General features: G+C 40.9%; 1 protein-coding gene across 2 annotated transcripts in view; it reads left to right on the top strand.

The window, feature by feature from the left end:
- Positions 1–3,608: 3,608 nt before the first annotated feature.
- The window catches only part of STK4 (serine/threonine kinase 4), a 105,696-nt gene continuing 83,431 nt past the window's right edge, over positions 3,609–25,873 (top strand). For both annotated transcript variants that reach the window (XR_002482466.1, XM_008066916.1), the window contains exons 1-4: positions 3,609–3,734; positions 10,456–10,536; positions 20,232–20,360; positions 23,174–23,288. Coding sequence is in view for 1 of the 2 variants with exons in the window: in XM_008066916.1 (XP_008065107.1) it covers positions 3,700–3,734; positions 10,456–10,536; positions 20,232–20,360; positions 23,174–23,288 (360 nt within the window). In the remaining variant the exon portion in view is untranslated. The remainder of the gene's footprint in view (positions 3,735–10,455; positions 10,537–20,231; positions 20,361–23,173; positions 23,289–25,873) is intronic.

Genomic DNA, 25,873 nt, shown 5'->3' on the forward strand with positions numbered 1-25,873 from the left:
CAGCAATCCTTCCACCTCAGCCTTCCAAGTAGCTGGAATTACAGGCATGCGCTACCATGCCCGGCTGATTTTTTGATTTATTGTAGAGATGAGGTCTCGCTGCCCAGGCGGGTCTCGAACCCGCGGGCTCAGGCAATCCACTCACCTCAGCCTCCCAAAGGCGCGGGATTACAGGCTGAGCCACCGAGCCCGGCTCTGTTATTTTCTATAGGCTTACATTGATTTATTTCTCTTCATATCACTTTTATTATTATTTTTTTTATTTCTGAGTCCACGTCTCATTCTGTAGCCCAGGTTGGAGTGCAGTGGCACGCTCATGGCCACTGCAACCTCAACCTGCTGGGCTCAGGCGATCCTTCCGCCTCAGCCTTCTGAGTAACCGGAATTACAGGCAGGTGCTATCATGCCCAGCTTATTTTTTGATTTATTGTAGAGACCAGGGCTCACCAAGTTGTCCAGGCTGGTCTCAAACCCCTGAACTCAGGCAATACTCTTGTCTCGGCCTCCCAAAGTGCTGGGATTACAGGCTTGAGCCACTGCACCCGGGCTCATATCACTTTTAATACCAGACATATTGTATATTTGTTTTTTGCTTATCTTTCCCACTTGAAGGTAATATCCATGAGGGAAAGAACTTTACTTTGCTCATTGCCTGGCACTTAGTACTGTGCTTGGCTTAGAACAGACACTTGAGACATTTCTTGAATGAATGACTATCCCAGTTTTCCTACTAGATTTGGTTAGATTATCATATTATTTTTTTTTTAAACTAGGTTTATGTATGTTATAGCTAAGCATGTTAGTGCTGGATGGATATTATAGTTTTCTGTCATAATTCACCACTGTATTAATTAAGTTATTATCTAATAATGATCTCTTCTGATACACTGTAAACTGCAAAAAGGTACGAGTCATATGTTGAACACTGTTATACAGTCATCCCTTGGTATCCACCGAGGACTGGTTTCAGGATCTACTTGGATACCCAAGTCTGAGCATACTCAAGCCTATGGTGGGGCCTGTGGAACCCATGGATGTGAAAAGTTGTTTCTTCCTCAATGTAGGTTTCACACCCTGGAATTTTGTATTTTTCATCCATGTTTGGTTGCAGATGTGGAACCCTCTAATATGGAGGGCCAGCTGTATTTATTGAAAAAAAAAATCAGTGTATAAGTGGACACATGCAGTTCAAACTCATGTTATTCAAGGGTCAGCTATATACCCATAGTCTAGCACAGTGCAAGGCCCATGGGGCTCAGTAAGTGTTGAATGAATGAAACATGGATTTTGGCTTATAAGAAAATAAGTCTTGCAGTAACTCTGCTCATTGTTTGTCTCTTATGCTATTATCATATTATGGTTGACTGAGGTTTGCTATTTAAATTTAAATTAAACAAATTTAAAAATTCAGTTTTTCAGTGACCCTAGCCACATTTAAAGTGCTTGGTAGCCACATGTGGCTAGTGACTACCATTTTGGACAGGACATATATAGAACTTTTTCATCATCGCAGAGATTTTTACTGGGCAGTGCTGGACTGAACATTCTGTGAAAAAAGAGGACCATCATGATGTCAGTCCATCCTGGGAAGGGGACAAAGGAGGGATATTTGCCATTGTGTAATGGTAAGTTAATATTTAGTTTTGAAAATGTTTATTGACTACATCTACAGAGATGAGTATGGGTACAATGGGAGCTCTCAAGGAAGAAAAATATCCAGCGGGCAGCAGGGCCCAGATGTAAGATAAACAGTGAATTTAGAAGTAGCACGATTGAAAAAAAAAATAAGAGTATGGAATGTGGGTTGGAAAGAGTACAGGAAACGTATCAGAGGATTTCAGAGTACACAGGATTGATTTCTTACAGAAAGGACTCATGATGGTTTCCTGAGCTTTTTAGAAACTTCTTGATCTTTACTTAATTGAGGTTCCCACTGCAATTTGCACACATTTCTTTTTTCTTTTTCAATTTTTTTTTTTTGAATTGGAGTCTCACTCTGTCACCCAGGCTGGAGTGCACACTCACCACCACTGTAGCCTCAACCTGCTACTCAAGCAAGTCTTCCACCTTAGCCTTCCAAATAACTGGAACTACAGGCGTGCACCACTATGCCCAGCTAATTTTTTGTTTTATTGTAGAGACGACGTCTCACCAAGTTGCCCAGGCTGGTCACGAAACCCTGGGCTCAGGCAATCCTCTTGCCTCAGCCTCCTAAAGTGCTGAGATTATAGGCTTGAGCCACTGTGCCCAGCCTTGTAAAAATTTCTAACAGATCAAAGTAACAAAATGTGGAATTTGTAGAGTTAGAAAAGTCCTTGGTTAAAACCTTTGCGCTCTCTAGCTGTGTAAATGTGTGTCTCAGCTTCCTCATCTGTACATGGGGGATAATAATTCTTACCTCATAGAATTGTTTTGAGGATTAAGTGAAAATCCAAGATTGTGCCTGGCACATAACAGCTTCTCAGTAAATGTTTTCCTCCTGTGTCAGAAGAATGGCTCCATTATCCTCTATTTTGGGGGAGGGCCATACTTCGGTGGCCCTCAAGGATGGCCCTAAACTTGTTCAGCTATTAAGTGCTGCATATGGCATACCTTTGGGAAAAGCAGGACAATTAAGGAGCTGTTGCTCTGGTTAAGTTTTCTCCTATAACTTTCCCTATAGGTAAATTGGGTAGAATCTGCAATTTTCTAACACTCATTGATGGTAGTGGCATTCTAAATTGCAATAGCTGGAACTGGAGCTCTGAGTTGAGAGAAAGGTCTGTCTCATGCCCAACTACAGCAGACACATCCAGTTGATGGAGTAGGCTCTGGAATCAGACCGACCTGGATTTAACTTCTCAAACTTACAGTTCTGTGAACTTTAGGCTGGATACTTCACCTATCTGGCCTTAAGAAATGAGAATAATACCAGTACTAAACCTAAAGCATTGTTAGGAGTATCAAATGAGTTAATATTAGCAAAGCAAGAACATGGTAGGCACCGTATGCCAAATAATTAAATACACAAAAATGGGGATAACCTTACAAGCTTGATGCGAGGATTAAGAGAGATAATACAGGAAGGCAAGTACATGGCAAGCGCTTAATACATGCTATTTTTATGTCTGCAAACTGACTCAAAGGAGGGGTTGTTAAGAAAGACAGAGGGGCAATGTGCGCGATGATCTATGACATTCAGTGAGAAAGTGTGCAAGGGACCATTTGGGACTAGAATTCAACCAGGTAAGCGGTAGAAAATCATAAATCATTCCACGCGTTCCTGGAAGAGCACTTCCCCCAAATTGTGTAGAACCTGGCTCGTTAAGGATCGCAAGCTTTTATCAAGTCGGCACTTCGCTGGAAGCCTGAATATCTCTGTCTGAGAAATGGGGGCCAGGACCCAGACAAGACACGGGTTCCTGACTTGGGAACCGAGCATCTCCGGCAACAGCCCAGCCAGCACTCTGAAGTCCGGCAAAAAACGCCCCTGGGGGGAGCCTCCTCGGCTCAGCGGTTCCGGGTTCGCGACCAGACACGCCATGTGACGCACGCCCCGCACCACGTGACCCAGGCCGCAGCTCCGCCCCGCTCCCGCGCCGCGCACCGCTTCCGGTAGGGGGGTAAAGCGGAAGTGTGGGAGGGTCTGCGGGGCGGGCTCGGGGAGGTCCGGGAGGAGGATGGAGCTGTGAGTGGATCTGGGCGGCTGCCGGTAGCGCCATGGAGACCGTGCAGCTGAGGAACCCGCCGCGCCGGTGAGGGGCCACTGGCTCAGGGAAGAGAGTTGCGGAGAGGGGAGGGAAAGGCAGGGGCTGCTTGAGGGGCGACGCTTGTGTAGGAGCCCCGAAGGGGAAGCACCTGCGGGCGCGGCGACCCAGCTGATGGGGGACCTTCTGGGGGTGGGGGCGTCTGGCTGGTGGAGCGGGGTCCGGCGGAGGGGAGCACCCGCTGAGGGGGATAAACTTGAGGCTGGTTAGGGGGAGCACTCGTTGTGGGGGGACTCTGCTGAGGAACGTGGGATCAAGTTAGGGAGAGTGCCTGCTGAGGCCGGGGCCACTCGGGGAAGGTCCTAGCAGGGACTCGGGGAGGTGGGGGGAATGCTGAAGTAGGGTGAGAGTCTACGCGTTAGATGGGTCTTTTTAAGGGGATAGATAGAGAACTAGCAGAGAGGAAGGCTGGGTGGACTTTCTAAGGGTCCTAAGTCCCACTTGAGGGGTGCAGTGGGGGAGATGATGTGTTGAGCCTAAAAGCTTCGCGCCTAAGGCTGAAGGCGGGCGAAGAAAGGTTGAGGTCTAACCCGGTAGGGGTTCGTGGCTACTAGTATTTGGGGCGATGCTCTTGGTGGTGTCCTAATTCTGTGATGATTGCATCTTTTATTACTGATGTCCAGAGCGTCTTCCTAATTTGTCTTTACATCCTCCTTAGCCCTTCAAAACCTGACATTGTGAGGTAGATAAGGAAATAAGGATATTTTCAAACAGGCAAACCAAGGTCCAGAAGAGTTGAAACTCATGTGTTTTCTTCTTTGCTCTGGGTCACTGGTCCTGGCTAGACTGAGCCCTTTTCAGACGTCTTTTGTTTTGTAAACACCAGCTCCAGATTTTAGTGGTACCCGAAATTGCTTTAGGTCGAGATCAGGGAGGTGGCTAACCCTAGAAAGTCTAAACTGAATTGGTTGTAGCTGTATCATTGATATCCCCCGTGGACACCCGAGTCTTATGTCACTCTGCCACATCTGGAGAGAAGCAGGGAGTAGAGACTGAGGGAATCGTACTTCTGTGAGGTGCAGTGTAGTTAACTTCTGTTGCACAGTCTGACTTCCTGCAGCAGAATGAGCACTAAAGTAGGAAGTGTTCAGTGTGTGGGAGTGTGGGCAACCCAGAGGCAAAAGGGAGGGATTGACAGCCTGGACAGCACTCTTGGGGCTTGTTTGAGCTTGAAGGTGTTTGAAGTGCACAAACATTGTAGAAGGTAAATAGCTGGTTGGGATGGACTTCTGATTCACCCTAGTGTTGTGTGCTGAGATTGTAATGGTAATGATTATTACATTGATATAGCACTTACTGGGTGCCAGGCATTGTTCTAAGTGGCTTCCATGTCTCCAGCTGGAGCATATGAAATTGTTTATATTTCACCATTTTGACCCATAAAAATGGTAATTTCAATGTGGTTCAATTTATTGTTTCATTTGATTGTCACAGCAGTTCTGTGAGGTGGGTATTGCTGTGTCTCTGTTTCACAGATGATAGAACTGAGGTACAGAGAAGCTAGTGATTTGCTGGGGGACCCGTAGCAAGTAAGAGGTCGAGCTGGGATTTTAATATCCAGGCGGTCTGGTTCAAAGTCCATGCTCTTAACTGCCTCAACTGATACCTCTCTGGAAGCACCCCTGTTTCACAGGTCTTTGTGTATGTAGTGGATGTTTGCTATAGTACCATAGTGATCCAATTATTAATGCATGCTGATTCTGTTTTACATTTGTTCTTTCTCCTTTTTTTTTTTTTCCTGAGGCCTTGGTCTAATGAAAAGAGGATTAGGAATCTGAGTTTTGTTTTTCCCTTTTGCCTTGTGTTGTATAATCTTGGGCAAAGGAGTAAATCTTCTGGACTTGCTCATTCCTGTACTTTTGTATTATTAAAAAATGTACTGAAAGTATAAGAGAAAAGTATTGCGTGACTGAGTTGTTGAGTGACCACTGCTCATTGTAACTAATAGACTGCCTAATTTGCAGCAGATTAACTTTATTATCATTTGTATTATTTTGTTAGGGCTGCCATGACAAAATATCACAGACTGGGTAGTTTAAACGACAGAAATGTATTTTCTCACAGTTCTGGAGGTTACAGGTCCAAAATCAAAGTATTGTCAGGTTTGTTTCTTTTTTCTTTTGAGTTGGGGTCTCACTCTGTTGTCTAGGCTAGAGTATAGTGGCATGATCACGGCTTACCACAACCTCGACCTGGCACGTGCCACCACGCCTGGCAAATTTACTTTATTTTTTTTATTCCACTGTGGTTTGATAATGTACATGGAAAGATTTCAGCCTTATGGAATTTGTTATGCTTGATTTATGGCAAAGGATGTGATCGATCTTGGAGTATGTTCCATGTGGTGATGAGTAGAATGTATATTCTGTGGTTTTTGGGTGGAATAATCTGTAGGTATCTATTAAGTCCATTTGGTCGAGTGTCAAGTTTAGGTTCTGGATCTCCTTGTTGATTTTTTGTCTCGATGATCTATCTAGGGCTGTCAGTGTGGTATTCAAGTCCCTTGCTATAATAGTATTAGAGTCAATATCTTAATTTTCTTTATTTTTTGTTGCCCAGGCTGATCTTAAACTTCTGGGCTCAAGCAATCATCCCATCTCAGCCTCCCAAAGTGCTGAGATTACAGGTGTGAGCCACCAGCCTGAGGTTGTTTCTTTTAAGGTCTCTTTCCTTGTCTAGTAGATCTGTCTTCTCCCTCCATTTTCATGTTCTTCTCTTTGTACCTTTCTGTATCCTAATCTCCTCTTATAAGGACTCCAGTCATGTTTGATTAGGGCCTACCCATAAGACCTCATTTTACTTTAATTACCTCTTTAAAGGCCCTGTCTCCAAATCCAGTTACATTCTGGGGTAGAGGGAGTTAGGACTTCAACATATGAATTGGAGTAAGTGGGGTAGAACAATTTTATTATCATTAAACAATTTCATCAGTTTATCTTATATATTTGTTGCAAATATCTAATTCTGTGTGGAAAGAGGGATAATTATATATAAATAAAATGAACTTTATAGGGGTTGTAAGATGGGGAAAGGTTTGAGAATTAGCCAAAACTGAGTGATTGCTTCATAAACACCGTTATTTGTGTTTGGAAAGATACAAGTGTCTGTTCAGAGATTCAGGGGGCATGTGTTTCCAACAACCCCAATGCAGGAAATGCTCTTTGTGTTCGTGAGTTTGACATTTGTGTGTGATAAGTGAATGATGACAGACTGGTGTCTTGTATAGGAGTCAATGATTTAATAAAGTAAGCTGTGAGTTGCCATTAGACAACAGTTTGGTGGAAGGTATGGAATGCATTCCTGGGATGCTGGCCATCCACGTGACCATCTAGCTTAGGAGAGGAGCATCTACCAGTGTTCAGTCCATGGAGGCTATATTGGCCAGGCTTATTCATTTATGCGCAAGAATTGAAACTGCCTAGGACCTGGGAAAGTCCCAGATAGAGAGCTGCATTATAAAAGTCAGGCTGTTTTAGTAATAGTGTTTGTTCTGTGAAGAGTCATGGTATAAAATATCATTATGAAGCTGGGCTTGGAGGCTCAGCCTGTAATTTCGCGCCTTTGGGAGGCTGAGGTGAGTGGATTGCCTGAGTCCACGGGTTCGAGAGCTGCCTGGACAGGCAAGACCTCATCTCTACAATAAAATAAAAAAATTAGCCGGGCGTGGTAGCGCGCGCCTGTACTTCCCGCTACTCAGAAGGCTGAGGAGGATGGATTGCCGGAGCCCAACAGGCCGAGGCTGCGGTGGCTGGGAGCGGCCACTGCACTCTAGTCTGGGCGACAGAGTGAGACTCCAACTCAAAAAAAAAAGAAATCATTATGAGTCACTTATCAAAAGATTTTTCACAGAAATTTTATTTGTTGATAACCCCCTAATAGGTGAAATTCTATTTTTTTCGATAACTCACAAAGATTGCTGATGAAGGTTATGATTTCCATCATTACGTTTGTTAATCCATGTAGCAAAAAAATTTTTTTTTTTTTTTGAGAGAGTCTCACTCTGTTACCCAGGGTAGAATGCATTGGCATGATCATGGATTATTGAAGCCTCCAGCTCCTGGGCTCAAGTGATCCTCCCACTTCAGTCTCCCAAGTAGCTAGGACTACAGGCAGGTACCATCATGCTTGGCTAATTTTTAAATTTTTTTTTTTTTTTGAGTTGGAGTCTTACTCTGTCACCCAGACTGGAGTGCAATGGCTGCTCCTGGCCACCGCAGCCTCGACCTGCTGGGCTTCAGCGATCCTTCCGCCTCAGCCTTCCAAGTAGCTGGAACTACAGGCGTGCACTACCACGCCTGGCTAATTTTTGATTTTTTGTAGAGATGAGGTCTCGTCAAGTTGCCCAGGCGGGTCTCGAACCTGCGGGCTCAGGCAATCCACTCACCTCGGCCTCCCAAAGTGCTGAGATTACAGGCTGAGCCACTGAGCCCAGCCTTTAAATTTTTTTATAGAGATGAGGTCCCGCTATGTTGCCCAAGCTGATCTCAAACTCCTGGCCTCAAGTGATCTTCCTAGCTTGCCCTCCCAAAATACTGGGATTACAGGCATGAACCACTGCACCTGGCCTAGCAAATATTTTTTTTTACTACTTCTTGGTTATTATGCACCAGAGATGTAAAGTTTCCTTAAGTTTAAGTTGTTTAAAATAACCCAAGATCAAAAACAAGCAAAAGCCCACTTAGATTGTTTTAAAGAAGTATCTGAGGAGTCATATAAAGTTTGTCAAAGTATTATCAGAGACTTGCAGCTGTCTCTCTAATGGCAGTGGCAGTTTCCTTTGTTATGTTGTGGTCTCTGTAGTAGTTGAAATAGTGAGTTTTGCTTTTTTTGTAAACCACGAAGAATCAACACTTCAAAGAAACACATTTGATCTTCCTTTATGTAAGCTGTTTATAAAACTTTAATTACACTTGAGGAATGAGGTATTGTTCATTGTTTATACAGTTATAATTCAGGACTTGACAGAAAAAACTCTGGTGTATGAGATGTTCGTTCTAACTTCTGAGTTCATAGAAATTTAGTTCCGAAGTTTAAGACGAGTTTCACTTCATCTCTTTGTTTTGAAGGTAGGAGTTTTTATGATGTCATTGGAATTTACTTTTTAGGACCTTTTGATTTTCAAAGGTCACTGGTCATTTTGTTTTGTTGATATTTAAATCATAGCAATTGACTTGGAGCAGTTCTCCATTTCTCTACCACAGAGTCCTTGGTACTTACAAACTTCTGTAAGATTGTCTTTTTGAAACCAGTGTTCATTGGTAGATACACTTGATGTGGTCAGAGTTGATTTTGCTATTTTTTTTAGGAAGGGGTGTATGTGTCTGTGTATGTATTTGTATTAACTAAAGTCTATTCTTATAATATTGATATTGTCCGGCTAGTTTAATTTTTTTCTTTACAAAGAAATCACCAATGTGACTACTTCCATATTTCACCATTTCCTGAACTCTCTATTCTTTGTTATTCTTTGCAGTTTCAGGAAGCCATTGTGTAGACGACACACACACACACACACACACACACACACACACACACACACACACACGCCCGTGCACATTTCACACATGCCTTAGCAAGCTTATTTTTTAAGTTCATTAATAATTTTCAGAGGTCTCAGTTAAAAAAATATTGTTAATTTATAACCTACCATGTTTTTTATAGCATAGTCAGAAAAATCTGAACTATCAGGAAGTTGTGAGCAGCCATATACCTTTGATTTTTGGGGCTAGTCAAAGGAAAATACTCATGGGAGAAGGGTCTTTATGAGACTGTTGAAACTTCCAGCTGCCTCATTCTTTTTCTTTTTTTCTTGAGTTGGGCTCTCATTCTGTCACCCAGGCTGGAGTGCTGTGGCATGCTTATGGCTACTGTAGCTTTGACCTGCTGGGCTCAGGTGATCCTTCTGCCTCAGCCTTGCGAGTAGCTGGGACTACAGGTGTGCACAACCATGCCTGGTTAATTTTTTGATTTATTGTAGAGACGAGGTCTTGCCATGTTGCCCAGGCTGATCTTAAACTCCTGGGCTCAGGCAGTCTTTCCAAAGTGTTGGGATTAGGCGTGAGCCACCGTACTAGCCTTATTTTTCACTTTTGATCATGTCTAAGTGTACACTTTCTAGTTTCTGTTTCTGTGATGCCTATAGAATGTGTTTTGATAGAATTACTACAAACTTGCTAATGAGAGCAAGGTTCTTGTGTCTTCCTTGGCCTCCAGTCCAATTCATGGTTATACTTTGATTCCCAGTTGACTGTATATTAAACATTTTTTCTGAAGAGATAGTCTCAAGATTTATATAGATATTACGTGATATACTTAATGTTTGAATCTGCTCTATAGCATTCCAGCCACGTGACAATTCACTTTCTGTTTAAATTTTCCAGAAATGGACAGCTAGGGACCTCTTAAGGTGGTCTGAATCAATGTAGGACAACTTTTATTATTAGAAAATTCTTATACATGTTGAACTGAAGCCTGGCTCCTGGTATCTCTCTACCTGTGGTCCTGGTTTTGCTCATCAGGGTGACCTAGAACAAGGGTAACTTCCATAGAACAGTTCTTTAGTGTCCTTGAAAAGTCTCTTAGCTTGCTTTTATTTGCTGGTGAAGACTTTGTAGAGAAATTTCTGGAATACTAATTGTAAAATAAATGATGTATTTTATGTTCTAAAATAAGTAAAATGTATTTTGTGTTTATATTTCTTTATTCACAGGCAGCTAAAAAAATTGGATGAAGACAGTTTAACCAAACAACCAGAAGAAGTGTTTGATGTCTTAGAGAAACTTGGAGAAGGGTGAGTGTTAAGAAAATACAAGTAGACTTGTGGGTCCCACTCTTTTTCTTGTCCTAGCACTTGAAGTATATGATCCTTTCTCACAGTAGTAATTCTCGAACTTGAGAAGAAAGAGGAATGTTGCATATCAGCATGGTTCTAGTTGGTGTGGAAGGTAAACTTACAGCTTGAAATGCCCTTTCCTACTTTATCCCAATTACTATTATAAAAAGATTTAGTGATTTCTGGTCTTTTTAACACGAAGGACAGCTATTGTTTTCTTTTTTGTAGAATCTGTGGTTTGCATGATTTTTTTCTGTTTAACAGCACTAATTAGGTTGTAACGCTTTAAAAAATTTTTATTTGCTAATACTAGCTTCTGATTGGTATGCAATAGCTATTTTAATAAAAAAGTGGAATTCAGCATTTTAGTTTTTGCAGCTTTGTGAATTATAGTAAGTAAATTAAGGACTTTCACCACCTTATAGCTTTCTAGGAGATCCAAAATCCCAGGTTTGGAACCAGTGGACTTCTTGAAACACAGATTTGTGAATGAGTTTATAAAATACAGATAATATGATAATAGTAATAGGCAATGGCCATCATTGACTTACACGAGTCAGAAAAATTTGCATCATAATTTTTTATACTTTTACATATTCTTTTAATTTATACTGTATATTTATTAATTCTTCTGTAATGACCAGGGCATTAAAATATTAGGGATCTTTTCCTTAAATTTTTGTTGTTAATTTTTGAGTGGGTAATTATATAATTCAAATTTAAAAGAACACTAAAATATATACAGGTAAAAATATGTGCCCTCTACCTCTGTCTCTCAGCCACCCAGAAGCACCCAGTGTAGTAACTTCTTATGTATTTTTTAGAGATAGGTTATGCATATATAAGCAAATACATGTATATATTTGTATATGTGTATGTATATTTAATCCCTTCGGAGTACTTCTGGCTTAAGAGAAGCCTTGACATACTAACTTTTAAACACATCTGGGAAAAAAACCCGAATATCTGAATAATGTTTTTTAATAATTTAATAATGCTCTTTAAAATTATCTCTTATATGTCATTAGATTATTTTTCAGGCTTAGTGTTTTTTATGCCTAACACAGATCTGCAATAATATTAAATCCAATCCTGGATTTCATGGAATAGTTTTTCATGGTTTACCCCTTTGTAAAAAACATTAGTCATCGTCTTTTTGTAAGTTGGAGACATACTCTTTGTAATCTGGCAAGAAATCAAGCAGAGAAGGGAAGTAAAAAATGACACCAGCTGTGCTGTGAAAAGACAAGTCCAAGATGAATCTGAAGCTTGCCAGTTGACTGACATCATTAAAGGTATGGGGTAATGACAGTCCCTCTACATCTACATCTCTTGCCTGCCATTTTCAGCTTTAGCTTGGCATACTTGCTGTTTCTTCAAGTCAGTGAGTCTGTGGCCCTTGATCTAACAATGCTTATAGGTTATATTTGGAGTAAGATAAAGAGTGGGTTGGTTGGGCGTGGGGCTCATGCCTGTAATCCCAGCACTTTGGGAGGCTGAGGTGGGAGGATTGCTTGAGACCAGGAGTTTAAGACCAGCTTGGGCAGCCTAGTGATACTCCATCTCTACAAAAAATAAAACAAACTTACCTAGGCATGGTGGTGCATGCCTGTAGTCCTAGGTTTTTGGGAATCTGAGGCAGGAAGATCCCATGAGCCCAGAAATTTGAGGCTGAAGTGAGCTATGATCACACCACTGTATTCCAGCATGGGCAACAGAGTGAGATCCTGTCTCTTAAAAAAAAAAAAAAAAAGATAAAGACTGGGAGGCATAATTGACTATGTAGCTAACTTGCTTCTTTCATTTCTAATAAAATCATGTTATGATAGTAAGACCATAGACTTTGAAGTCAGGTGAATGTGGGTTAAAATCCTTGCCCCTCTGTTTATTGGTCATAATAAACAAGGGGGGGTCTCAGCAAATTGCTTAATATTTTGGAGCCTCACAGTCTTCATCTATAAAGTAAGGATAATAATAGTATCTACTTAATAGAGTTATGGCAAGTATTACATGAGATAATGGGGTAAAGTGCTAAGTATAGTGCTTGTCACATTGTAAGTACTTAGTAAGTGGCAAGTATTATTATTTTATTTAAAGTGTATCAACTGAAGCATTTTCAGACCTCATGTCAAATCAAAGTTAAATTTTAAGACTTAAAGTATATTTAGATGTTCTGACAAGTAACTTTGTTTGGGTTGATTTGGTTTGGAAAATGTCAAAGGAAAACTATAGATAGAATATATTAGAGATATAATGTAAAAATAAAACTAAGCTAATTGTGATTTTAAAAATTGTGTTTCAGATCTATGGATGTCTTTTGTAAGGAACATGGAAATCTCCCTATGAAGATATCACCAGAGAGAAAACAAAGCTTCAGATCTTTCTTCCCTTACAATCAGCTTATTTTTTATTTTTTAAGTTGAGATCTCACTCTGTTGCCCAAGCTGGAGTGCAATGACACAATCAGGGCTCACTGCAGCCTCTACCTCCTGGGCTCAGGCGATCCTTCTGCCTCAGCCTTCCAAGTAGCTGGGGCTACAGGCGAGTGCCACCCAGCTAATTTTTTGTAGAGATGAGGTCTTGCTGTGTTGTCCAGGCTGGATTTGAATTCTTGGGCTCAAGTAATCCTCCCACCTCAGCCTCTCAAAGTGCTGGAATTACAGGCATGAACCACTGTGACTGACTTGTTACTGCTTTTTTTTTTTGAGTTGGAGTCTCACTCTGTCGCCCAGACTAGAGTGCAGTGGCTGCTCCTGGCCACCGCAGCCTCGACCTGCTGGGCTCCAGCGATCCTTCCGCTTCAGCCTTCCAAGTAGCCGGAATTACAGGCATGTGCTACCACGCCTGGCTGATTTTTTGATTTATTGTAGAGACGAGGTCTCGCTAAGTTACCCAGGTGGGTCTCGAACCCGCAGGTTCAGGCAGTCCACTCACCTCAGCCTCCCAAAGGCGCGGGATTACAGGCTGAGCCACCGAGCCCGGCTTTGCTACTGCTTTTTTAAATGATACCACAGGTGCTTGGATTTCTGTCATTCTGACTGAATGAACCTAAGCAAGCCTCATTTAACTATGAAAATTCTGAAGGAAAACCTTCATTGCACTTTTTTCCAAACACGTACTGCTGTGCCTTCCTTAAATTGTTTTGAAGATTGAGTGGGTTATGAACTCTCACTGGCTATGTCTTGTGAAATGAGTTGTGGCGAAAAAGCTGCATTGGATTCTGGAGTCTGCAGTCATTCTGTGTTTTGAGGAAGTTGCATGGATCTGTGGCAGCGTAGAACCAAAACTCCAAACCAAGATGAGTGGACAGCACTTGGAAAGTGTTTTGAATTGGAGCCTAGACCTTTTTTTTCTTCTATTAAAGTTTTGCACATTGATTCATTTAAGTTCTTATTTAGAATGATAGCTAATGAGTGCTATTATTAAGACTTTTACCTGGTTAGTTTGGCCTCAGATACTGTATTTTATTTTCACCTTTCAACATAGATCCTTGCCTTGTATGGCTTATGTGAAACACCTACTTCTTCACCCTTTTTGGACTTTGCCAGTTGTAATTCATTGAGTTATTTCATTTTTGTGTAGGGAATCAGGTTTTAAGGAATTATTAGGCTGTGAGTATGATTGCTGAAGTCTTCTAACTCCTCTTCAGATTACTGTAAATGCAGTATATGGAGTCATGAATCTTAATTTCATATGCGCTTTCAGAGTTTTCTTTGCCATCAAGATAGCATCGGGAGGTATAGAGAGTGTTCTGGTCAAGGTTACTGAGTGAGTGCGTGCAGAGACCTCACCTTTCATTTCTTTTTTTGAGTCGGAGTCTCACTCTCGCCCAGACTGGAGTGCCGTGGCTGCTCCCGGCCACCGCAGCCTCAAACTGCTGGACTCTGGCGATCCTTCCGCCTCAGCCTTCCGAGTAGCCGGAATTACAGGCGCATGCTACCACGCCCAACTGATTTTTTGATTTATTGTAGAGATGAGGTCTCGCTGCCCAGGCAGGTCTCGAACCCACGGGCTCAGGCAATCCACTCACCTCAGCCTCCCAAAGGTGCGGGATTACAGGCTGAGGTAATGAGCCTGGCTTCATTTCTAATACATAAGAATAATGATTGAAAATTCCTTTTTTTTTTTTTTTTTTTTTCAGTCAGAATCTCACTCCACTGCCCAGGCTAGAGTGTAGTGTTGCACTCACGGCCACCTCAGTGTCGACCTGCTGGACTCTGGCGATCCTTCTGCTTTACCCTTTCAAGTAGCCAGAACTACAGGAGCATGCTACCATGCCCGGCTCATTTTTTGATATATTGTAGAGATGAGTTCTCACCAAGTTGCCCAGGCTGGTCTTGAATCCCTGGACTCAATCAGTTCTCTTACCTCAGCCTTCCAAAGTGCATGGATTATAGGCTTGAGGCACCGTGCCCAGCCTAAAATTCTTTTAAATGTAAAGATACATAGCCATGGACAAGGAATAGAAAAGAAATCTGTAATAATTAAAGGAGGGTAAAACATGGCCTATCCTTGTCAGATTGCATTTAGGCTTCCTTACATAAAATTGTGGGCTGAACCTGGCCCCCCATCTATGAACTACAGCTGAAATAAATTTGCCATACCACCACTAGGAAGTATTATTTATATGTAGTTTGGGGAAAAAGTGGAAATACTGGTCTGATAATAGGAGTGGAGTATGGGCTGTATACAGGTATGGTATCTTGGAGGGCAAAATCCCAGATTCCTAATATAAGACATGGTTTAAGTTGTACAATCCAGATGACTGCTGAAGGATCTATGAAACCACCTGACAGTGAATGGTGTGTAGAGGAAAATAATTTTGGATAAAATGAAATCTATACAAGGAAATCCAGTGCTGTGAGACAATCAGTAGAATGGGAGAATTCATACTCAAGGAAATAAAAATAATGGAGTGTTATGAAAAGGGATTTAACATGTTTGTTTATGATTTTCAAAAAGATAAAAGGAAGTAATAACATTCCTAAAAGAAGAACACCAGGTGATTAATATGGAAAATTAGCCCAATGGAAAATAAAGGGCGTCTTGACAATGAAAACTACAATAATTCAAATTTTAAAAGCCCAATAAATTGGATGAACAGTAAACTAGAACATCTAAAAAGAATTTGTGAATTGAAAGATAGAAATGAGACTGATCACAAAATGCAGAACAGAAAAAATACAGGACTGTAAACTAGGGAGTCGACATGGATTGAGGAGGTTCAATATAGGTCCAATTGGAATTCTAGAAAAAGACACTAGCAACATAGAGGAAATAATCAAAGAGATAATGTTGAGAGTTTTTCTTTTTTCTTTTTTGAGTTAAAATCTCACTCTTATCCAGGCTGGAGTGCAGTGGCATACTCACGGCCACTCCAGCGTTGACCTGCTGGGCTCCGGCGATCCTGCCACCTCAGCCTTCCAAGTAGCCGGAACTACAGATGTACGCTACCACTTCCAGCTAATTTTTTATTGTAGAGATGAGGTCTTGCCAAGTTGCCCGGGCTAGGCTTGAACTCGTGGACTCAGGCAATCCACTTGCCTCGGCCTCCCAAGGTGCTGGGATTACAGGCTGACCACCAAGCCCAGCCTTTTTCTTTTTTTTTTTTTAGAGATAGGGTCTCACTCTGTCACCTAGTGGGCTGTAGTGGCACAATCATAGCTCACTGTAGCATCGAATTCCTGGGCTCAGGAAATCCTCCTGCCTCAGCCTCCCGAGTGGGCTGGGTCTACAGGTGCATGCCACCACACTCAGCTAATGAAAAACAACAACAACAAATTATAGATGTGATCTTGCTCTGTTTCCCAAGCTGGTTTTGAACTCCTTACCTCAAGCAGTCCTCCTGCCTTGGCCTCTGAAAGTGCTGGGCTTATAGTTGTGAGCCACTGTGCTCAGCTGAGAATTTTTCATACTTGAAGAAGACATTAGCCCTCAGACTGAAGAAGCTTATAAAGTGCCAAGAAGCCGAGCTCGGTGGCTCAGCCTGTAATCCCGCGCCTTTGGGAGGCTGAGATGAGTGGATTGCCTGAGCCCGTGGGTTCAAGACCCGCCTGGGCAGCGAGACCTCATCTCTACAATAAATCAAAAAATCAGCTGGGCATGGTAGTGCATGCCTGTAATTCCGGCTACTTGGAAGGCTGAAGCGGAAGGATCGCCGGAGCCCAGCAGGTCGAGGCTGCGGTGGCTGGGAGCGGTCACTGCACCCCAGTCTGGGTGACAGAGTGAGACCCCAACTCAAAAAAAAAAAAAAAAAAGTGCCAAGTAAATCAACTCCTAGTTCTATAAAATTGTAGACTGTTAAGAATATAGCGAAAATCTTTATCTTTAATAGGGATTACCCATGAAAATGATAATCTGATGCAAGTAGACTTCTCAACAATAGATGCTGGAAAACTGCATTAAAAGTGCTGAAGGAGGCCACGCACAGTGGCTCATGCCTGTAATCCCAGCACTTTGGGTGGCTGAAGCAGGAGGATTGCTTGAACCCAGCAGTTTGAGACCAGTGTAAGCAGCATAGTGAGACCTCATCTCTATAAAAAAAAAGTTAGCTAGGTGTATCATGTACTGTAGTCCCAGCTACTTGAGAGGCTGAGGTGGGAGGATTGCCTGAGCCCGGGAGATTGAGTCTTTGCCACTGCATTCCAGCCTGGATGATAGAGATATTCTGACTAAAAATAAACAAACATAAAAAATATATATGTATGTATTGCTGAGTGAAAGCTATTGTCAAAAAAATTCTGTATCTTGCAAAACTATCCTTTCAGTATGAATGTGAAATAAAGACATTTTCAGACATGTGGGCCCCGGTATATCAAGAATGCCTTTGGATGGAAGTAACAACACCAAACTTAGAGTGGCTAAACAATGAAGGCATTTAATAACCAAATAATCTAGGGGTGAGAGATTCCAGAAATGATTAATTGGCTTGATAATGATTTGATATTTGGGTTATCCTCATAGTCTCAAGATGGCTACATTAGTTTCAAGCATCATCTCTCACATTATAGTAACCAAAGCAAGAAGGGAAGTGGCAGGTGGCAATTCTTGTGTTTGTCTTTTTTTTTTTTGAGTTGGAGTCTCACTCTGTTGCCCAGACTGGAGTGCATTGGCACACTCCTGGCCACCGCAGCCTCGTCCTGCTGGGCTCCGGTGATCCTTCCGCCTCAGCCTTCCAAGTAGCTGGAACAACAGGTGTGCACTACTATGCCCAGCTAATTTTTTTGATTTATTGTAGAGATGAGGTCTTGCCAAGTTGCCCAGGTTGGTCTCGAACGTGCGAGCTCAGGCAGTTCACTCACCTCGGCCTCCCAAAGTGTTTGCCTTTTAACAGGGAAGAAAGTCTCCTAGAAACTCTTCAGCAGAATTCCCCTCAGATTTCATTGACCAGAACTGATTACTATGCTTGCTACTTGTTGAGTTACTGGTGGAAGGGAATAGGAATCTTATGATTGCCTTGGATTACCATGATATATCTCTGGGACCAAGCACATCATCACCCTAACAAATCAGAGGGTTGTTTTAGCAACAAAGCAGGGACTGTGTTTGGGTCCTTCACACATGATCAGATATGTGGCAAATGGTCTCATGGTCTAATCTTTGCCTCTCTCTGGCAAAAAAAGTATTTGATACCATATTTAAGGATCATCGTACTAGTTTTTCAATTATAAGAACTTTTGGAATGGAAATTTTTAAGTGTTCTGCACAGACTTAAAAATAGCCATATGTTACTTTCAGAAGCAATGCTTGAGCAACTGTTTGGCAGCTAGAGTGTTTTGTTACTTTGACATATTAGACGGTACTGTTCAGTTGGTGAGGCTTCATTTCTACAATAAATCAAAAAATTAGCTGGGCGTGGTGGCGCGTGCCTGTAGTTCCAGCTGCTTGGAAAGCTGAGGTGGAAGTATCACCTGAATCTAGCAGGTCGAGGCTGTGGTGGCCATGCACATGCCACTGCACTCCAACCTGGGTGACAGTAAGACTCCAAGCCAAAAAAAAAAAAAAAAAAGTGGCATTGTTATTTTGATATTTTTCCATCAAGACAATATGAAGATACAAGTGTGCTTGGAAAACAGTATTATTTCACTAATAGTTGCCCAGGCTTGCAATGCACATGTGATCTATGTAAGGTGACGATGACGGTATCTCACTTGACCGTCACAACTGTCTTATTAGGCAGTTTGTATTGTCATTTTACAGATAAGAAAGTTGAGGCACAACATGGTTAATATTGTGTCTATAAATAATATCTAATAATGTAGTGGTGGTAGGACTCAAATCTGAGGTCTTTACATTCTAAATCTAATGCTCTTGTAGTCTACAAATTGCATGGATACATAAACTTTATTTTGATAATTAAGCTCTTAAGGGAAGATGATGTAGGAGGCAAAAATAATTTGCATGTGCTGTGCTTACATGTTTAATATTAATTAAACAGGCTTAGTTTTAATTTCATAATATTTTAAGCATTATTGCAAGTAAGAGGAGCAAGGACAGAAAGATCATGCGGTTCTAGAGTGAATGCAATAAAACAAATACCTCCACTTCCACTTGTACCCCAGTGTAGATGTGGAGAACACACAAGCTTTGTTTTCAGACATACCTGGGTTCAAATACTGATGATGTATTTATCACTTATATGAGTTTGGACAAATAATTAACCTCTCTGAACCTTTTTATATTTACTTGTATGATAGTGAAAATCAGCTGGGTGTGGTGGCTTATGCCTGTAATTCCAACCCTTTGGGAGGTGGAGGCAAGAGGATTGCCTGAGCCCAGGGGTTCGAGATCAGCCTGGGCAAACTTGGTGAGACCTTGTCTCTACAATAAAATAAGTAAATTAGCCAGGCGAGCTGGGGGGAGCCTGTGGATCCAGTTATTTGGAAGACTGAGGCAGAAGGATCACCTGAGCCCAGCAGGCTGAGGCTGTGGTGGCCATGAGTGTGCCACTGCACTCCAACCTGACATGACAGCGAGACTCCAACTCGAAAAAAAAAAAAAGATAGTGAAAATTATCCCTTTCTCATTTTTTGTAATGAATTGAGATGATATTTAATTTCTAGCAGACAGCTGGCAGGCAATGCATAGTAGCTAGTATATTATTTCATAATAATACATTTATTAAAGTTTAAGTGTGAAGGTTTCAAGATCTCATTTTTGGTAGTTCTTTTGACAGTTTTTTCCCCAAAAATATTTTAGCTATTTTAGTTGTTAAGTATATATATGTATTAGGCATTTAGAGATACAAATTGAAACTGTAAGTTGTTGGTGTTTTCCCATTTCTTGTTTTTTATTTTATTTTTTGAATAGGAGTCTCACTCTGTCACCCAGGCTAGAGTGCAGTTGCATGCTCATGGCCACTGCAGCCTTGACCTGCTGGGCTCAGGTGATCCTTTGCCTCAACCTTCTAAGTAACTGGAACCCCATGCCACCATGCCCATGCCACCATGCCCAGCTTATTTTTCTTGATTTATTGTAGAGGCGAGGTCTCGCCAAGTTGCCCGGGCGGGTCTTGAACCCTTGGACTCAGGCAGTTCTCTTGCTTTGGCCTCCCAAAGTGCTGGGATTACAGGCATGAGCCACCATGCCCAGTGCCATTTCTTATCTCTTAGCTTGCTTTGACTTTATAAATATTCTCCTTCCCCCATGTATAGGTCTTATGGCAGCGTATACAAAGCTATTCACAAAGAAACGGGTCAGATTGTTGCTATTAAGCAAGTTCCTGTGGAATCAGACCTGCAGGAGATAATCAAAGAAATCTCTATAATGCAGCAGTGTGACAGGTAAAGGCATGTGGGCTTCCTTTGTAGAGAACATGGTTTGAATTTGTTGTGATTATTTAGAGTTTGACATGTAGCCGTGTACTTACTTAGATATTTTGCAGAAGGAAGAGTTCAGTGGAATCACTATGCATATTCTTTTCAGAAAAAAATATGATTAAAAAGTTTTTATACCTAAACTTATATAGTATCCATTTCTGCATAGTTTTTTTTCCTTTTTCTTTTTTTCAGTATGCCCTTTTAGAAACTAGGAAGAAGCGGCAGAAGGTGGTGTTTGCTTTTTTTTGTTTGTTTTTTTGATAATGATCTCTTTTACTTCCTATTAAAACATTTCTGCAGAGATAGCTGAGAAGATAGAACTCAAATGCTTTTTAACTCTAGATACCTTAGGATATCAGTTCCATGAAAAGAGAATATTTATGTATTACTGTTTCTTTCTTCACATTAAAAAGTCATTCAAGCTAAAAGTAGTTAAGTGTTTTATTATTAAGGAACTAAGATTTGTCAAATGCTGTAAGCAGGAAGTTAGGCCAAAAGGTGACCACAGAAAAGCACGTGGTTTGCTCTGAAATTCCGTGACAACATAGGTTGGTCACTGTGACAGAGCAGTCTCCCCAGCACTATTTAGGCTGAAAGAAACACAAAGTTAGGGGCAATGCCAGCTCTAGGTAACTGAAAAGGGGGTGAGAAATTATCACAGTTGAGGCTGCATTCATGTTTCTAAAGCCTTTCCAGTCATCACATCAACTTAATGCCCCCTACTTGTAAAATATCGCCATTAGGGTAGATGGGGCTACCTACCAGGAAATTAGTCCAAGGACCCTTAAGTGTCCCAAACTTGGAAATGCAGCCATTTCTTTCCTCCCTCCCTCCCACTTTTTCCCTTTGTGGTTATTATCTACTAGATAAAACTCCCATTTTTCTTTTCTTTTTTTTTTTGAGCTGGAGTCTTATTCTGTCATGTAGGCTGGAGTACAGTCGCACACTCACAGCCACCCCAGCATCAACCTGCTGGGCTCTGGCAATTTTTCCACTTCAGCCTTCCAAGTAGCCGGAATGACAGGCATGGGCTACCACACCTGGCTAATTTTTGATTAATTGTAGAGATGAGGTCTCACCATGTTGCCCAGGCTGGGCTCGAGCCTGCAGTCTCAGGCAGTCTTCTTGCCTTGGCTTCCCAAAGTGCTGGAATCCAGGTTTGAGCCACCGCACCTGGCCCCATTTTTCTTTTCTTTTTTTTTTTTTTGAGTTGGAGTCTCACTCTGTCGCCCAGGCTGGAGGCCAGTGGCACGCTCATGGCTACCCCACCATCGACCTGCTGTGCTCCAGCGATCCTTCCACCTCAGCCTTCCAAGTAGCCAGAACTACAGGTGTGTGCTACCACGCCCGGCTAATTTTTGATTTATTGTAGAGACGAGTTCTCACCAAGTTGTCTGGGCTGGTCTCAAACCTGCAGGCTCAGGCAATCCACTTGTGTTGGGATTACAGGCTGAACCACCGAGCCCGGCCCCCATTTTTGTTGATTGGATTGACCAGATGAAGGTGGCAGTTTTCCTTTTTCTCTTCTATGAGATACATTATGGAAATTCTTTTCAAGTGCCGAACTGGGACTTAGCTGGTTTAGATATACTGTGTAGGAGCTGCGTTCCAAACACAGTATAGAAGCATCTCTAATTGAAGAGATATTTTGCTGAGTAGGCTCAACTCTATGCTAAACATTGTAAGGAATACAGTGAAATACAGAGCAGAGTCCTGGGCTCTGGGATTTCATAGACTCTTTGGACGGGGCAGGCATACATATGTATAGGAAAATCTAGCTAAAAATAACAAGACTGTATAGAACATATTCCAACAGGAAATACCTGATAGTAATTGCCTATAGTATTTGACTCCTATAAATACTGTACTACAGGGAGAGCAATATATGTATATATAAATAAATAAATAAATATTTTTTCCCTGCTGTCCTTGCCATTGGCATGTTTCTCAAAGATGAAGGAGTGTTTGAAATTCTGAGAGTCAGTTTGGTTTTAGCATCTTCAGTTGCTATGCAACTTTATTGGCCCTGACCTAGCCAATTATAGCTGGTAACTCTCAGAGGGTGGATTATTTAGTTTTAACGGGTTGTTTGATTTTTCTCTGAAATTTCTTGATGTCTCTTCTCAAGCATGAATCTTAAAATTCCACGTTTGAGCCTGAAGATTTTTTCTTTATAATAAATTGTAGAGTGTGTGTTTTCTTATAAAATACATGTAACATAGACAAATGCAAATGAAAAGAAGAAAAGAAAATCACTTTTCCCTTTGGAGAAATCATCATTGTTAAATACTGCTTGAGATACATATTCTTCCAAAAAGCCTTTGCCTTTTATTTTTTTTATTTTTTTGTAAACAGGATATCTTATATTATCAAATATTTCTCTGTAACATTTTTTATGGGTTCATGATATTCCATTATATGGCTATATCATTATTTCTTAAATAAACTCCCTAATGTTGGATGGACATTAGATGGTATATAAATTTTCGCTTTTACCAACCATAGTAACTTTCTTTTTGAATATTTATAATTTTTTTCTGAGGATAAATTGTAGACCTAAGAAATGCTGGTTAAGGGGACCACCATATTTTGCACTTTTGTTATTAAGCTCCAGAAAAGATATACACTTCACATTCTTATCAGGAAGTTGCCTGTGTTACCCTTAACTATGAATAATTGATCTTTTGAGATGAGGAATTAATTTTCATATATTTAATAGCATGAATTAATGGAGATGTTTGAAGGCTATTCTAGTAATTTGTATTGTTTCTCTCTAGCCCTCATGTAGTCAAATATTATGGCAGTTATTTTAAGAATACAGACTTATGGATCGTTATGGAATACTGTGGGGCTGGTTCCGTGTCTGATATCATTCGATTACGAAATAAAACGGTAAGTTTACTTTCTAGAACTTTGCAACTGAACTAGTCTCTTAGGCCTCTTTTCTCTGGTTTCTTATTCATGTGTATTCTTCTGCCATGTCTAGAGAGATGACAGATTGTCAGATTTCTCCTTTTTCATGGTTCTTTCTCCTCTTTACTCTTTCATGTCTTCTTAATGTGGCAGTTTCGATACCACCTCAACCCACTCTGGGCTGTGTGAATCTTCCCTGCCTGGCTCATAATAAGACTTATTAAATATCGATTGATTGATAGTATAATACATATTTAGCCATGATGCCTTATATCACTTGGTTTTCTTGATATTCTTGAAGGGTCACTGCCAGGGAAGGGGGTGGGGAATATAACAAACACTAATAAGGGTACCTGAACCCAAACCAGGTGAAGTGAGGACCAATGAGAGGCCCAAACTTCAGCAGTATGATGATCATGTATGTGCCTAATCCTGAATTGTATCCCACATCTTTAAAAAAAGTTGTATTCCTATTTTATAAATTGAGAAGCTGAGATTAAGAGATGCTCAATAACTTGCTTAAGTTACACACAAATAGAACCAAGAGTAAAAGAAAATAAAAGTGATATTTAGAGTGCTTTGCTTGTCTCTTACTGGGGGAGAAATGACTAACAAATTTTGACTATAGAATGAATTTTAAGTGTTCAGATTTGGATTTGGATTTTTGCTTCTACCTAGCATATTCAAAGATTAACTTTCTCTACTTCTTATTAATTAGGGAACAAGCCCATTATGAAAGATTATTTGCTGTTACTGTGGTTGCTGGAATAAGATCTAGGAGTCATGAGTTCTAGGTCTCGTTCCGTTGCTTAATTTCTTTATTTATTCATTTAGTAAATATTTGTTGAACACTACTTTAGGCCTTAGGGATCCAGTAGTAAATAAAACAGATGGCAACCATGTTCTCATAGTTGTTCACTTTTGCATAGGGCAACAAAAAGCAAATTAAACGTAACTAAAAGAAATGCCAGGTAGTGATAAATGCCCTGAAGAAAAGGAATGAAGATGAAGTGAGGGTAAAGTCCTAGAGTGCTTGGTGGCTACTTTAGAGTAGATTGTTGAGGAAGGTCACACAGAAAAGGTGACATTGGAAGTAAGACTTGAATGACAGGAAGGAACTCAGACTCCTAAGGGAACGTTTTAGGTGGGGAATAACCAGAGCAAACACCCTGAGGCTGGAATGGGCTTGGCATGTTTGGGTAATAGAAAGAAGGCCACTGTGACCAGAATGGAGTAGACAAAGGGGAAACTGTAGGAGGTGAGGTTAGACAGTTGGGCAGGGCTAGATTATGTTGGGTATTGTAGACCATAGGAATGAATTTTAATTTTATTTCAAGTGCAGAAATCATTGCTGGGTTGTAAGCAAGCGAGTGAGTCATCTTATATATGTTTTAAAAAGATAACTGAATTCTGTGTAGATTGTGGGTAAGTAAGAGAAGCAGGGAAAATCTTAGCCTTTGGCTTTCTTGTCTTAATAAAAAAAGTAAGAATAATAATACTCATATTAAATATTTGCAAGGTTGTGAAAATTAATTTAAATATGAAAAAGTACTTTGTAAATGGTAAAGTGCTATTAAGTAATAATGAGGGAGTATTTTAAAACTTACTTAAAGATTATCCATAGACTAGCTCCCTTCTTAATTTACATTAGTCAGAGTTAATGCATTTTTCTAGTCAAATAACAAGTTCTTTAGCTGGGAATTATGTTCTAACATAAAATACACTCAAAGAAATCCCCAAACATTAATAATTTCTTGAATTAAAAACTGGGTTTCAGCCGGGCTCGGTGGCTTAGCCTGTAATCCCGCGCCTTTGGGAGGCTGAGGTGAGTGGATTGCCTGAGCCCGTGAGTTCGAGACCCGCCTGGGCAGCGAGACCTCATCTCTACAATAAATCAAAAAATCAGCCGGGCGTGGTAGTGCATGCCTGTAATTCCGGCTACTTGGAAGGCTGAGGTGGAAGGATCACCGGAGCCCAGCAGGTCGAGGCTGCGGTGGCTGGGAGCGGCCACTGCACTCTAGTCTGGGCGACAGAGTGAGACTCCAACTCAAAAAACCAAAAAACAAAAAACAAAAAACTGGATTTCAGGGCTTTTTACATGTAGCATTAAATTATTTTGCTCAGCTATTTAAAAACAATCCATAAAACTATATTTGTCGCTCCCTTTATATTTTTATTGGGCAGTGCTACTTTAATGGATTAGCTCAGCTGGTTAGGATAAAGAGTCAGTAAGTCATGTCATGAGCTTTGTTCTCTTTGGCCACATTAGGTACCCCAAACTAACCTACTGCTTTGGCAGTAGTGTTTGCCTGGACTTCAGGGAAAGCTCTGTGGCCACTGGCACAAATTATTTAACTTGTTCATCATATATAAGATGATTTAGTTATAAGAATCAAATGAGATTACAGAAATAGTGTTTAGTATAGATTAAACACATAGAAATAATTATTTTTGAAGTTATTAGCATAGTATCTGGCTCATAATAGATACTTATTAAATACTGATTGATAGTATAATAAGTATTAAACTTTGATGCCTTACATCACTTGATTTTCATGAGATTC

This window comes from Carlito syrichta, unplaced genomic scaffold (genome assembly GCF_000164805.1).
Source record: "Carlito syrichta isolate Samal-C Ts95f unplaced genomic scaffold, Tarsius_syrichta-2.0.1 Scaffold309195, whole genome shotgun sequence".
Lineage (NCBI taxonomy): Eukaryota > Metazoa > Chordata > Mammalia > Primates > Tarsiidae > Carlito > Carlito syrichta.